Source organism: Artemia sp. Qi Xiang Cuo, chromosome 16, assembly GCF_049724085.1.
Source record: "Artemia sp. Qi Xiang Cuo chromosome 16, ASM4972408v1, whole genome shotgun sequence".
Taxonomy (NCBI): Eukaryota; Metazoa; Arthropoda; class Branchiopoda; order Anostraca; family Artemiidae; genus Artemia; species Artemia sp. Qi Xiang Cuo.
In genome coordinates, this window is record NC_142809.1 from 38,203,941 (window position 1) to 38,219,371 (window position 15,431).

A 15,431-nucleotide genomic window follows, 5' to 3' on the forward strand; every position below is an offset into this window, starting at 1 on the left:
AACTCTAAACTCTAAACTAAAACTCTAAAGTCTAAACTAAAACTCTTAACTAAAATTAAACTAAAATACAACTCTAACTAAAACTCTAGGCTAAGACTATAATCTAAAACTCTAAACTCTTAACTAAAACTAAACTACAACTCTAAACTAAAACTCTTTACTAAAAATAAACTAGAACCCTAAAGTAAAACTTTTAACTAAAACTAAACTATAAGTCTAAACTTAAACTCTTAACAAAAACTAAAGTAAAGTATAACTTTAATTAAAACTCTAAGCTAACACTCTAAATTAAAACTCTAAGCTCTAAACTAAAACTAAACTAAACTATAACTCTAACTAAAACTCTAAACAAATACTCATATCTAAAACTAAACAGCACCTCTAAACTAAAATTCTTAACTAAAAATAAACTAAACTATAACACTAACTAAAACTCTAAGCTAAGACTCTAAACTAAAACTCTGAAATAAAACTAAACTAAACTATAACTCTAACTTAAACTCTAAGCTAAGACTCAAAACTAAAACTCTAATATCTAAACTAAAATTCTTAACTAAAACTAAACTAAACAATAACTAACTAAAACTCTAATCTAAGACTCTAAGCTAGATCTCTTAATTAAAACTAAACTAAACTATAACTGTGACTAGATCTCTAAGCTAAGACTTAAGGATAAAACTAAAGTCTAAACTAAAACTCTTAGCTACTGAAAATCTAACTAAAATACACAGCAAATGTAATACAGAAACTCCAAACAAGAAATCAGACCTAAAACTAAACTAAATTAAAATTGCAAGGAAAAACTCTAAGCTATGACTCTAGGCTAAAACTCTAAGCTAAAACGTTTAGCTAAAATTAAACTATTGAACCAGGCTTCTGAGTTCTTTGCAACTTCATACAATTTTGGGTCGACTTTTTGATTTGCTTCATTGAGAACCCCTATTAAATCTTTAGCCTTGCTTCCATTCTGTGGGGTGAAGAAGGTGTATGCAATCCCAGTCTGGTTGGTCCTCCCAGTTCTTCCTATTCTGTGAATGTAATCCTCACTGTTATGAGGGTAATCATAGTTAATTACATATTTTATGTCGTCGATGTCTAAACCGCGGGCTGCAACATCTGTTGCCACTAATATATTTATCTTGCCGTGAAACAGAACAAAAAATATTCCAACTGAATTTGCAAGCTTTATGGTATCTTCTAGCAACAAAAGGGTGTGTCAAATTTGTTTAATCAGTAAATCTGCCACAATGAATTTGAAAAGCTTACCAAACGTATTCCGAAGTAAGAGCCAGTGTGCTGGTGGTGACTCTCAAAGATTATAACTTGATTCAGCCTCAAAGGTTTTGAGCAAATTTGAGGAGCTTAGGTTTTTGAGCTAGTGTCAAAATAAAAGGACAAGAATTCCGAATGTCCCAAATTCAGTTGGGAAAGAACGAAGGAGACATTTTCAATAAAATTTAAAAAAAATAAGAGAGAGAGCAGAAAATTCAGAATTATCTATAAGTTTAACGAAAACAAAAGGACAAGAATTCAGATTCAGTTAAGAAAGAAGCGAGGAGGCTTTTTCGATGAAATTACAAACAATAAGAAATAGAGAGCAGAAAATTCAGAATTATGTTTAAATCTAATGAGAATGTACACAACAATTATAAAAGGATATAGAGAAGATCCCCAGAATTACAAGATTGCTTGCCTGCATACAAGCGAGAATTTACGCATAGGCCCACTCGGCCCGGGCCTAGACCCACTAGACCCATAGCCGCGTATAAACTCTCAGATGTCTTCCAAGAATGGCAGCTGAGAGCTCGGTATCACCCCTCTCTTGCATTACTTTTGACTCATCCCTCATCATTTGCCTTCTGTTCATGGATTCCACTATCCCTGAAGTTTCAGGTATTTTCCCGTAAGCATCTGCTCGAAAAAAAATTTCTTAGGCCTAGGGGCGCCAAAACACTTGGGCCAAGGGGCGCGAAAGAACTAAATCCGGCACTGCCTGCAAATATAACGATAAATTTATTGATAAACTTCGGGACAATAGAAAGCTGTATTATCTTGCAAATACCCAATGATGCACAACAAAAAGGATTTCGATGGCCAGGCCTTCAGGTCGTGGCATTAAAAAACGCCAACCCATGAGGTATGAAAAAAAAACACCACCCCATGAGGTATGAAAAAAAACTCTGGTGTCAGGCCACCAGGTACTTAAAAAATTAAAAGAAAATATATTGTTAGGTAATCGAAATTTTGATCCTTCTATGACAAATAACTTTTTTTAACTCCCCCTCTTTGGAAAACAGTAATGCCTCCTTCCCCAGAAATATATCAATGAAATATTATTTAGCTGGAGAACAGTGAACCGCAACAGTCTATCGCAAATTAAGTGTTACTACAATTCTTGTTTACTAGAATCGAGTGTTGTTTGAATTTTGACCAGCAAGGCTAGAACTGCTGCTAGAATTTGGAATTGTTTGTTCTTGTCTTTCACAGGTCAGTGCATTATTTAATTTATCTTGATTCATGCTAGCTTATAGCTATCGAACTCAATAAACATATTCTATTGATCGGGAATGGAATATGAAATCGCCAAGATTTCATGATTCCAATCCCAATTCTTAACATGAATTGTCTCAAAAAAAGCCCGAGGAGTTTTTTTTTCGTGAAAAACTTTTGTTTTGAGGTTATTCAAGTTTTATTTTTGGCTTGAGGTTAATTGTATCCCAATATTCATCTAAGTATTTATTGGTAAGAAACTCTTACAAGATACATTTATTTGTTCCTACAGCACTTCAAGCTAAACTTAAAATGTCACTCCACTATCCTGTCGTTAAGGGCGTCACAGTTGCATAAAGTTTTTCCGATATTATTCTTAACTGCAACTACAGCTAGATATTTGTCCCAGTTGTAAGGCACTTAAATCTGATACACTGGTAAAAACCCCTTCATAATCCCGGCTTAATCAAAGCTACTTTCAAGAGATTCAAGATGTAAGGTAGTGTTGTCGCAACATAAGTTGGGGCGTCCAGTTCTCTTACAATCTCCCGGAACACATAGCAGAACAATTCTAGACATACGGCATTTTTCTATCTGCTATAGAACCTCCATTGATGGTTAAAACCACTTTGTTTATAAAGAAGTACCTGGTTCTGGACTGAATAGAAAATTCATACCTAGGTATTAATGCATCTGGCCAAGGACTGCACCGGTACTCAGAAGTACTCTAGGTGTGCTGAACCTCACGAGTGTAATAAAACCAACCCTTGTAGTTCATTGCAAATTAGGTGTTCTCTGTCAACCTGGAAAATGGAATCATTCCAGTTTTAGCCTTTCGTGTCCTGTAGTGAGAAAAGCCCTCACTAACGCCGAGATCCCTTCCAACAGATGAAAAGAGAAATTTCTATCTTTTTTCGAAATATGTTTGGACATAATACCGTGAAGCTGGAATATCTACAGAATTTGTGGGACAAGTATGACATAATATGTGTTCAGGAATATTTGCTTACTGCAGAAAAATGTGGTCTTTATGAGTGTTTCTAAAGCAAATCTGTGTTAATTCACGAGGCCATTCGTCGGAGTGGCTGGGGCAGACCCAGTGGCAGAACTGCTATTTTTTATGATTATAGCCTACGCCTACAGAAATTAGAATCCTGTGAATTCTACATAGCTTCCCAATTCGAAGGTCCCAGCATGTTCACCATCATTAATGTTTATTTCCCCACCAATTATAACTCTATCCTAAGCAAAAAACGTTTTGCAGAGGCATGCAGTCGCCTTCGTAGACTTTTTTTTATAGTAAAGAACGATATCAAAAATTCTTTCCGACGGTTATGTTATAGATAGCAATTATATTAGAGCTTTGCATTGAATAAGATGTTGCACAACTTGCACTGCCTTTGCACTGCCTGTTGCATAACTTGCAAAAGCCTTTAAATCACGAAGCAGCACAAATGTTAATGCAATTTTTGACGAATTTTAAATATTGAAAAGTAACAATAAACATTGAATATTAGTGTTTCTTTAATTAGCATGAAAAAAGAGAATCCTGTCATAAAAAAGAGTATTACTCTTAAGGCTATTTTAGTAAAGTGGAGAGGAGTAGGTACAACAAATACTACAATCTATCAAATATAATTAATTTTATTTTAGTTTTTAAGGTTTACTTCATAGTATTCAACTAGCTATGTTCTTTCTAAGCCATTTTATAACTATAAGAAAATAAGTAATTCTGGCGTGCATTCAATTTCTCCTTTCTGTTTATCCTTCACAGACTCGCGCATGCTAAACTAACACGTTCAATCATTCCACAATTACTAACTCTAACATTATTATCTATAAAATACTAAAATATGTTAGTTATATGAGAGTGGGGAATCTTCAAATTTTGAACGATTTCAATCAGTTTACTGAAGCTTTGAATGAGGAAGGCGATTGAGCTCGAGGAGGAATATTCACATAATAATTCAGCAAAGAAATGGCAGGAAAACCTTAACAACTGTTCAGGGTATGAGCTCTGAAAAATGAGTTAGATGAATAAATTAAGGAAAGCCTGTAAAAAGGAATTGGTTTGTAATGGAAAAATCGTCGAGCAACAAGAATATAGAGAAGTTATTCAGGTACAAGGAGATCAGCGTCAAAATATTAGCAAGTTTTTAGTAAAAAAAAACCGAATAGCAACTGATAAACAGTTGAAGCTCCATGGGTTCTAGAAGAGGGCATATCATCTTGTAGTTTGCTTGATACATTTTTTTTCCAGGCGTGACTTTATCCACCAAGTGTAGTTTGCTTATGTTTTTCTTTTCCTTAAAAAACAATATACGTATTTTTATAGAAATGAATTTCACAAAAGTGAGCGACGAATCAGTTTTGATGCAATACCAGATGTCTTAAATGCCTGAAGAAAGTAAAAAGGAAACCCTGTACATAGTTTCGGATGAAAAACACAATTCTTTTTAGATTTTATGCAACAAAGGTGTGCTATCAACTGTGCACTGGCGGAGCCAACTTCCTGCAGGAGAATTGATTTAAATCGGTTACCACTTTTTTGTGCATTATGAGACAGTATGTATCACGTCTTGAAACGTTTTTATAGGACTAAATGGGACAACATAAATGAACCATTTAACAGCTCTCTATGATGTTACAGTGTCCAGCTAGCTGCAGAGAAAAAAAAAGAAGATGCTTTCGATGCAAATTGTCGTGGTTGTTGCCACTTTTCTTGTTTTTCAAGCTAATGAATTTACCTTGTTGTTCAAGCCTTATAAATTTCTTTTAAAGGGTTTCGGACAAGGCGGTTCTAATGGTGTACTTTGTGTTTCGATCTGAGACCATTTTTAGGAGTTTGGGGCTGTTGTTTTTCCTACTATAGGACGTGATAGTTTCTTACTAGGATGCCGCTACCGCAGTAGCCACGATGATATGGCATGACGTCATTATATGCAACCAAGATTAAAATATTAGAAGCTACAGTGATGACAGTGATCAAAAATGGCTCTGAAGCATGGGCGCTCCGAAAAGTGGATGAAGATTTGCTAGATGTTTTCCAGAGAAATTGCTTACGGATTGTTCTGGGTACCCGGCTGAATGACACTATTTTAAACAGTAGGCTGTACGAAAAGTGTGGTTCAATACCGCTTTCTAGGACTATAATGAAAGAAAGGTTGAGGTGGCTAGGGCATGTTGGGCGGATGAAGGATGACAGATTGCCCAAGATTGCCCTCTTCGACCCACCGTCTAAGGCTAAACAGAAAGCAGGTCGTCCTCGTCTGGGGTGGGATGACGTCATAAAGAAAGATTTAAAGGAAATGGGAACTACCTGGGAGGGTGTAAAAAGGGAGGCTTTGAATAGATTGGGAAGGAGGAGGAGCGTGCGTAGCTGTATTGGCCTTGGCCTCAGGTGCTGCGGTGAGTTGTTAGTAGTGGTAGCAGTAGTACTTTTACATCCTTATGGTCCCCACAAGATGTCAACACCCCCCACAAGATTTTAACACATTTTACCCACCCCCTCCCCTAAATGTTCGTGGAGTGACGTCACTGTTCAGCATAGAGAAAATTATGTGCCTAATTTTAAACCACTACACATTTCTATTTTAGCGACAAAAAAGCAAAAACTCAGCTTACCCAACAAGAATTAAAGGTATTGCGAGCAATCCAGCTCCAAACTCAAAAGCGAATCCACTGAAAAAGCTTAATGTGGCTGGATAAAGACTATTGAATATCAGGGTCCCCAAAAGGGTACATAGATTTTCCAAAGAGGCAACAAAAGCAAAAAGTTTCCCTGAAAAAGTAAAATAATTATAAAAGAGAACATTTAATATAATTGGTACAGGTGCATTATGTGGACACTGCAATATACTAACGAGAGACGAAACCCGCCAGACGGGTTATTTTCAAGAGACCGCTATTGAGAAATGGAATGCAAAGCGTAGTATTCATTGGGTTTACAATGTTTAAACTGTTGTTTTTTGGGGTTTAGGGGGAGGAGGAAGGTACCTAGGTTAGGTTATGGTACGTATTTGATATATGGTATGCTTTACCCCCACACCCCCTAATGTGCAAATATATTGCCCAAATTTGTTTCTAAACTATTATATATTTATCCTATTTTATTTTATTTCATTAGCATTAACCAAACTTGACTTCTTTAGCAGTGTCCACATAATGCACCAGTACAAACAATTCAACGGAATTATGACTATACAACTCTATTATGCTCGACGAAAAAATAAACTCCTTTAAAATACTACCAAGTTTGTAAAAGGTGACTTAAGTGAATGCAAAAGCAAACCAGTGTCATTTTACTATCCATTGATCAGTGAAGTCTGACAATCCTTGCAAGCCTTCTCTTCGATTACTCTTCAATAAAGCTGACCATCTTTCCCTTGAACATTAAAGATCAGAGTAGGCTCCAATCTGGATAAATATACATATTTCCAGGTGGCTTCAAAGCCTTCATTCCAGAATCCAGCTTTAAAGCAGTTTGGCTGATGTTGAGATGTCACGCACGAAAACTTTTAAAGGTAGAGTCTACAAAAAAATATAAAATGGCTCAACAAGTCTATTCAAATGCCCTCTTTAATGTAGCTCCATTTAAATATAGGATTAATATGCGCTTTCGCTAGTTGGCTAGAGAAAATTATCCTAGCCAAGGTAAATTTTGGTTTAGGAGTAAAAAACAGCAACGGTTTCTGACTGCTGCAATTTTGTGGGTATAACAGTCTAGTTATAACCGAAACCACATTTGATCATAAAATGGTCCATAAGTTAACATGGTATTCGCATGATATTAAGACAGCTAACCTGACTGATTATGTTATTGTAAACCGAAGACTGGCAGACTTGATACAAGATAGAAGTGCTGTTATTGACGTTAATAGTAATGATCACCATCTAGTAGTTTCTAGAGTTAATTTAAAGGCGAAATTTGCTGGAAGAGGTTATAAGAAAGGATTTGAAGGGAATTGGAGCTTCCTGGCAAGAAAAGAATGAAGAGATAGGGGGGGGGGCGAGAAGCCTAGTGTGCTGTGCTATGGTAATTTTGTCTTTTTTTCCTCTCTCTCTCTAAGCGTACGAGGATGTTTCGGTTTGTTTCTTTGTTGTTTATCAGCCCAATATTCGAGGTTGTGGACCAGTTAAATTATTAATTTTTGTCCCGCATGTCTAATCTCGCAAAAAATTCATTTTTATCATTACATTCTTCTCTTTTAAGTCTAGCATGCAGAATCAGTTTGACTTTTAAAATTAAATAAAAAAGCAAGTTTTTTTTTTAACTGAAAGTAAGGAGCAGTACTAAAACTTAAACAGAAGTTATTACGTATACGAGGGAGTTTCCTCCCTCCTCAATGCTTCGCTCCTTACGCTAAAGTTTGACTTTTTGTTCCAATCATATAAGAATGACTCTTGAAACACAAAGGCCGTTTAATTAGAATAATAAGCTGTTTTAGAAGCTCTGAAAAAACTTCAAGTTTTAATGTTGCTCCTTACTTTCAGTTAAAAAATCGTTTTTAAATAATGCTGGGAAATCCAGATCCCCCTCGATGGAAATTCCCTTGCCCGACGAAAAATTCCTCCATGGAAAGATCCTCCCACGTACCATCCGCCCCAAATAAAGCAAAAGGGGCGTGGGAAGGGGGCTATCTACCCTCCAATATTTTTGGTCGTATTAAAATTGGCAATAAAACTTTTTCGCTTGAATGGAACCCTTTCTGATATTTTAGGACTATTGGTGCGATGCAATGACCCATGGAGAAAAAAAAAACACACACACACATCGATGATCTTGCTTCTGGCAAAAACACAAAAGCTTGAAACTTCTAATATAGGGTTCTCTAATACGCTGAATCTGATGGTGTGATTTAAGTTTCCTTGATTTTTAGAGGGTGTTTCCCCCTTTATCGAAAATCAGGCATATTTTCTCAGGCTCGTAACTTTTGACGGGTTACACTAAACTTAATGAATCTTATATATTTGGAATCAGCATATTAAGCCGATTCTTTAGATATCAAAATTCCGTCTTGTATGGTTTCGGTTACTATTGAGCCGCGTCGCTCCTTATTTACAGCCAGTTACCACGAACTGTTTGATATGAAAAAAACTGTGATTTTATTTGATAGTAATTGTAAACTTTCAGAAGTTTTCTAACTATATCAGCATTGAAAGATAAAACAATGTACGAGTATTTCATAGTAGCATTTCATTCCTTTTTAGGCCTTAGCTACATGTTATTCTTAACGTTTTTTTAATATAAAAAAAGTTTCCGCAAAATAATCAATGTACTGAATTACTCAAAAGTTTTAAAGCTAAGTATGCCTATTTAAAATAATAACGAACACATTTTTAAGGGAATATACATTCACACAAGCTCCTAGGTCACACTGGCCAGACATAAAAAACGAAAAACAATAAAACATAGAAAATAAAATCAAATCAATACGACGAAATTTGAGAAATTTTTTCGTTGGAATATTTATTTTCTTTCCGACGACTTTTCATAGAAACCCCAAAATTCAATAGAACTTCAGAAAATATTTCTTTACACATCTTCACGTTGTGGTCATGAAATCCGTTTTCGTTAATACTATTTGAAAATTTTTCACATTTGGTTTATAATTTTGTCCACTTACATGTAATAAAATAGCTTTGTCACGTCATTTATGCGTAAACACGCTTGAATTATCAGAAAATTAGTGAATTATCATAAACAGCTTAAAGAATTAAAGTAAGATAGGGAGAGAAGTAAAAGATAGATAGCGCAAAGGAAGAAAGGAATTAAAGACGAAAAAATGCATTTGTAGTTCAGGATTTTAATTAGCACCTCATGTCTCGTGCCCAACTTAAAATGCAAAAAGGAAGAGTTAAACAGATAAAATGACAAATGAAAGAGATAAAAAAAGATAAAAAAGGGTTGAGGATAAAAAGAGTATTTTCAAGAGCTCAGGATGTTCATTGCACAATCACGTCTCGAACCTCTCCTTCCTTACTACTACTACTACTAACAACTCACAGCAGCACCAAGCCGCCTGAGGCCAACACAGCTAAGCAGGCTCCTCCTCCACCCCAATCTATTCATAGCCTCCCTTTTTACACCCACCCACGAAGTTTCCATTTTCCTTTAAATCTTTCTTTATGACGTCCTCCCACCCCAGACGGGGACAACCTGCTTTCTGTTTAGCCCTAGATGGTTGCCCGAAAAGAACAATCTTTAGCAATCTCTCATCCTTCATCTGCACAATGTGCCCTAACCACTACAACCTTTCTTTTATTATAGCCCTAGAGAGCGGTATTTAACCACATTTTTCGTATAGCCTATTGTTTGAAATACAGTCAGTCAGTTGGGTACCCAGAACAATCCTTAAGCAATTCTCTGGAAAACATCTAGCAAATCTTCATCCGCTTTTCGGAGCGCCCATGCTTCAGAGCCATATTTGACCACTGTCATCACTGTAGCTTCTAATATTCTAATCTTGGTTTGCAGACTTATCTTCCAATTCTTCCAGACTTTTTTTAACTGTGAAAAAACACCCTGAGCCTTGGCTATTCTACTTTTAACATCTTCACTGCTCCCACCATCTTTACTAATAATACTACCAAGGTAAGTGAAGCTGCCCACCTGATCAATCTTTTCATTACTCAACGTCACGTTTTCTTCTTCACTTATTCCTAGCCTTAGTGACTTAGTCTTCCTAACATTAATTTTCAGCCCAATTCTAGCACCCTGAACTCGCAAAACCTCCAAAACTTCATTCATTTTGCTCACGCTTTCATCTAGGATGTTTAAATCATCAGCATAATCCAAGTCCAGGAGACTTTTTCCTCCCCATTTGATTCCTTGGTTTTTATACAAAATTTAATTTAATACAAAACCAGCTGCTAACCTCATTTCCTACCTTAACCGCAGCAGTGTTATTCTCGTACATAGCACTAATCACTTTAATGTATTTGTCTGGTATACCATACAAGGATAAAACCTTCACTAAAGCTCTTCAATCAACAGAATCGAAAGCTTGCTTTTAATCTATAAAACTCAGGACCAAATGCGTATGAAAACTCAGGCACTTCTGAATTGTTAACCTAAGAGTGAAAATTTAGTCGATACATCGTCTACCTTTTCTAAAACCGTATTGCTCTTCTCTTAAGACTTTATCTATGGCATATCTCAGTCTAAAAAGTATCTTATTACTAAGCAACTTACTACCACTCTATCAGCACCAGGAGCCTTATTATTCTTTAATCCTTTTAGTACTGTTGCTAATTCCTCCTCACAAAACAAATCTTCCTTCACATCCAAGGTATCACAAACTTTTTCATTTTCCTCTATATTTTTCCCTGCAACACTATCTCGGTTAAGTAAGTTCACAAAATGTTTGGCCCATCTCTCATTAGTTTTTTCCTTATCACTAATTGCGACCCTATTCCTACCTTTAACTGAGACAAGTCTGGATTGACTTCTCCCTCTCAATTTGTTAAAACACCATTACAATATTTTACTATTATGACGTCCAGCTGCATCTTCCAGATCCTCGGCAATTTTATCCATAGCCTCCATTTCACACTTCCTTAGTTCATATTTTAATACTTTCTCCACTTTCTTTACATTTCTTTTGTTTTCATACGATCTATCACTCAGATAATTCTTGTACAAGTCCTTTCTCCTTTCTATTAAACATAAAGCTTTTTCACTAATATTCTTAGCTGCAGTCCCAGCTTTCTTCCCTAAGACACCTTCAGCAACTTCATAAATATTTTTCTAAAATAATTTCAACTATATTCCACACTGTCAAATTTTAAACTATCAAGTTTAGTATTCAACTGTTCCTGGAAAGTTTCTCTCAAATTTCCATTCTGGAGTCTACCAATATCAAAGCTTCCTGGGAGGTAGTTACCCTTCCGATATTTCTACTTTAAATTCAGCCTCGACACGACTAGATGGTGATCTTTAATTTTAACATCAATAGCAGCACTCCTATATACCCTAGTATCTTGTATTGATCCTGTCAGTCTTCGGTTTACTATAACATAATCAATAAGGTTTACTGTCTTACCATCACGTGAATACCATGTTAACTTATGAGCCATTTTATGACCAAACACCGTATTGGTTTTAACTAGATTGTTATACCTACAAAATTATAAAAGTCTGTATCCATTACTGTTTTCTTTTCCTACACCAAATTTACCTAGGCTGGGATACCATCTATCCCTATTTCTACCGACCTGGGCGTTAAAATCTCCCAGCAATAACATCATATTTTTGCCTGGGGCCTTGTCTATTTGCTCCTGTAACTGTAAGTAAAATTCATCTGAGTCACTAGTATCTCCGTCAGTCGGTTCTACAGGGGCGTATACTACTATAACTGATACCCTGAACTTTCTAGTCATAAAATGAGCAATTAGTATTCTATTATTAATACCTTCCCAGCCTAAACAAGACTTAGTAGCTTCCTTATTCTTCATGAGCCCTACTCCCTGTCTATGTACCCCATCCTTCCTGCCTGACTAAACAAATTCTATATCACCTAATTTCATGCGTCCTACCCCTGGGATATGAGTTTCTGAAACTCCTAATAAGTCCAGCTCAAATCGTCTGAATTCGTAAGTCAAAATGTCGATACGATAGTCATTTTTTAACGTTGTAACATTCCAAGTTCAAATTTTCATGTTTTTTAAATCATTGAAATTATTTTTACCTCAGGAAAAGCAATTATTCTGGATACTAGTGCAGGACGGGGATCACATATCTTCTCAAGTCTACACCGAAGTACCTAAGCCGGCTTAGAACCGGAAAGTAAGAAGGCCCTGGAACCTCCTTGAACGGAGACTTTGTGCAATCCTGGGCCCATCTTGGTCACAACATGGTTTTCAGCACTTGGCGATGCTCTTCTATCAGCAAGATTCGAAATCCTGCACAGACAGTCTCAAGCCTATTACCTCCGACTCATTACATATTCATGCCTGCAAATATTATGCCACTACGGGGAGGCAACTCATAATAGATAACTTAGCTCGGAAGAGGTTTTTCCGCCCGTAGACACACATCAGAACAATGCAAGCCCAGAAGAATTGTTCATTAGTCAGAATTCCACGTGAATGTTGTGTTGTTTATAATGCTGTAATTTCCTCGAGGGGTGCCAGTCCCCAAGTAGAAATAGAGCTGAACGGTAGGGTCCCAAGTCTTGCAGGTATCCCGAAAAGGTCGAGGCAGCCCTTTGCAGAGGCCGTTGTCCATAGATCTGGATCTTACGCCCTGCCACAGTTGTCCTCCTATGGAGGATCCTCCCGCGATGGTGTTCTACATCACCATGCAATTTAACCCATTACTGGGAGAAGGTTTGCAACTCATGGGACTTGTGGACAAACCAGTGGGCCCTTTTGAGTGTACATTTGAGGGGCCTTCCTCCTCCTCCGCCTGTATTTGTCCCCGGGCGAGGGTGCCCCAGGTTCTATTATGGACCCCCAGGGACAAGGTCCCCCCTTGGTCCGTGCCTCCTATGGAGGTACCCTACATATCTGTAGAGCGTTCCCCTATCGCCACCTGGGGACAAGCTGAATGGCCTGTGGGAGGCCAGATAAACTGACAAGTCTCCTAAAACTTATTCTACATTTTTCAACACAGGCTTGGGCCAGAATTCGGTTTGTATATTTACCAAACTTCTATTCATTACGGGTTCGAATCCTGTTAATTCCCAAAACTAGCTGGATTTTGAACAAAATCCAAAGTTTCAGTATTTTGTTATGTCCGTTAAGAATGAATCAACCTACATTCAATCATGATTCTATCTCATCATGAGTCTATTTACTTTATATAAATTATCTAGTTAAAAACTAACACAAAAATGAAGCAAAGCAACTAAAATATTCAGTAAAATAATAGTTTTACAGCAATAATAGTTAAATAATAATAGTAAATAATAGCTAAATAATAGTAAGGTAATTGTTATAATGTGGTAGGATTTATGGATAGCTCTTTTGAAAGTACTAAAAAATCCTAGCGCAAAGAGCGAGGTATCGACAAGGGGGCGAACCCCCCCATATACGTTATCATTTCTGTTCGTTTTAAGTCTCAATGTTGCTCCCCACCCTCAGTCGAAAAAAACTTGATTTTTTTTCGACTGAGTTGGGTAAAATTTGTTGGGTAACATATAACCCAAAACACGAATTTGCACATTTTCTATTTTTTTTTAATTCAAATTTCAAGACTAAAATATTGAACTCATCAGTAGTTTAGTTTGCACCCTTACGTCTCGCACCTCCCCGCCCTTAGAAATATATACTGGTACTGACCAAACTAAAATAAGACAGAGACAGAGAATAAAAGAGGAGAAAGAACTGGTGTACGGGAAAAAATTTGTCGGTGGTTAAGGATTTTCATTGCACCTTAAAAATACATATCAAACAAGTTAAAAGAAAATGGGGGGAGAACTAAAACAGAAAAAAAGAAAACGACTGAGGATGGAGCAAAATTATACTCACCAGTAAAAAAAAAGTATGTCAACCGTCGTTTTCTTAAATATATTTTCAGCGTATTACACAGTTCTGTCGCTTTCTACAGTTTTATTATTGACTACTGCTGTTTTATTGTTTCTAAATAAATTATTTCCTACCATGTTCATTGGCATCCACCATTACTGACAGTTGTGCTCGAAATACTGGAATACAGAGCGAGCTGAACATTGAAACCACAGCCACTAAAATACAAGTTGCAAGTTAAACATAAAATGGTTCTTTGTATTTAGCAAAAAAAAAAATTAAAAAGCTTAGGCTGTGTAGACTGCTTGAAATAGTATTATTTTGCGCCTATAGGGATTAATAATTTATTTCTGCTTAAAAGGCTTTAGCACTACTCCTATTTGTAGTAATTTTTGTTTGTTTTATGTTTGACTTAGTTTTTAGTCGTTTTGGGTCTCATTTATTCATTGATGGTGATTTAATAATAACAATGGTAATTCATTTGTACCCTCTATTTACAAAATGCACGCTAGAAGAGTAATAAATAAAAAAAAAACAAGACAAGAACTACACAATGACAACTCAGCAAAAACACGAAGCAAAAAAAGAAGAAAAAATGATTTCACTAATAATAGAAAACATGCCTTAACTGACCTAATAAACCCTTTAACATGCTATAACTCATAATTCTCACACTTTAAAGATACAAAATGCAAAATTACTCAACTGGACCTAATAAAATGAAAAGCAAAGTCAACTATTTTGTCCGACCGTTTACTAGAAATATAACTAATCCAAATGGGGAACTGAAGTAAATATTTGCTAAATCAAAAAAAAAAGATAGAAAGGATTTGGTTGCGTTCAGTTGGAGTGAAAACAGGCCAAAATGGTGCAATGAAAAATACATGGAGTGCAAAGAATGAATTATAAAGCCTACTCAGCGTTCTTGTATCAAACTTTCCCTTAATCCTAGCAAGAAAACCGTAAGATTTTCTCAATATTCCTTCGGGACATCTATAATAAGTATTCCAGTGGCTTTTTCTGTTGTTTGAATTATTATAAGAAGTTATTTCTGTTCGTATTTGGTTCAATTCAGCTTTTTACTTTCCAGATAAAACTTCTTCATTTGAAAAGTTTTTCTTTTACATTAATTTCTCTTCATTTTTATTGAAACTGATTGTTTAATTTTTTATTAGTTAAGAAAAAGAACAATTATACAGATTTTTTTTCGGTTTTTCTGTTTAAGATTTTGGCTTACTATAACCCTGGAAAAAAAACTCTGCAACAAATTTTAATAATAGTTTTACGCTAGAATTTTTAATGATTGGGGAGGGAGACTATCACTCAATTAAATGGATTGAAAATCTTCATAATCTTTGGCCTGCTTGCTTGTTTAAACTACATTTTGAGCTCATTTATTAACAAGAGTTGTTTTGTGGTGTTTAGTAAATCAAAATAGAACCAGGATGTCAACAATCAATAAAACCAGATTA

The 15,431-nt window shown here is 35.9% G+C and overlaps 1 protein-coding gene across 2 annotated transcripts in view; it reads right to left on the bottom strand.

Moving 5' to 3' along the window:
• The window catches only part of LOC148942878 (proton-coupled folate transporter-like), a 94,405-nt gene that overhangs the window by 25,957 nt on the left and 53,017 nt on the right, over positions 1–15,431 (bottom strand). For both annotated transcript variants that reach the window (XM_089102177.1, XM_089102176.1), the window contains exons 4-5: positions 14,094–14,177; positions 6,115–6,271 (exon numbers count right to left, since the gene is read on the bottom strand). In XM_089102177.1, coding sequence (XP_088958303.1) covers positions 6,115–6,271; positions 14,094–14,177 — 241 coding nt within the window. The remainder of the gene's footprint in view (positions 1–6,114; positions 6,272–14,093; positions 14,178–15,431) is intronic.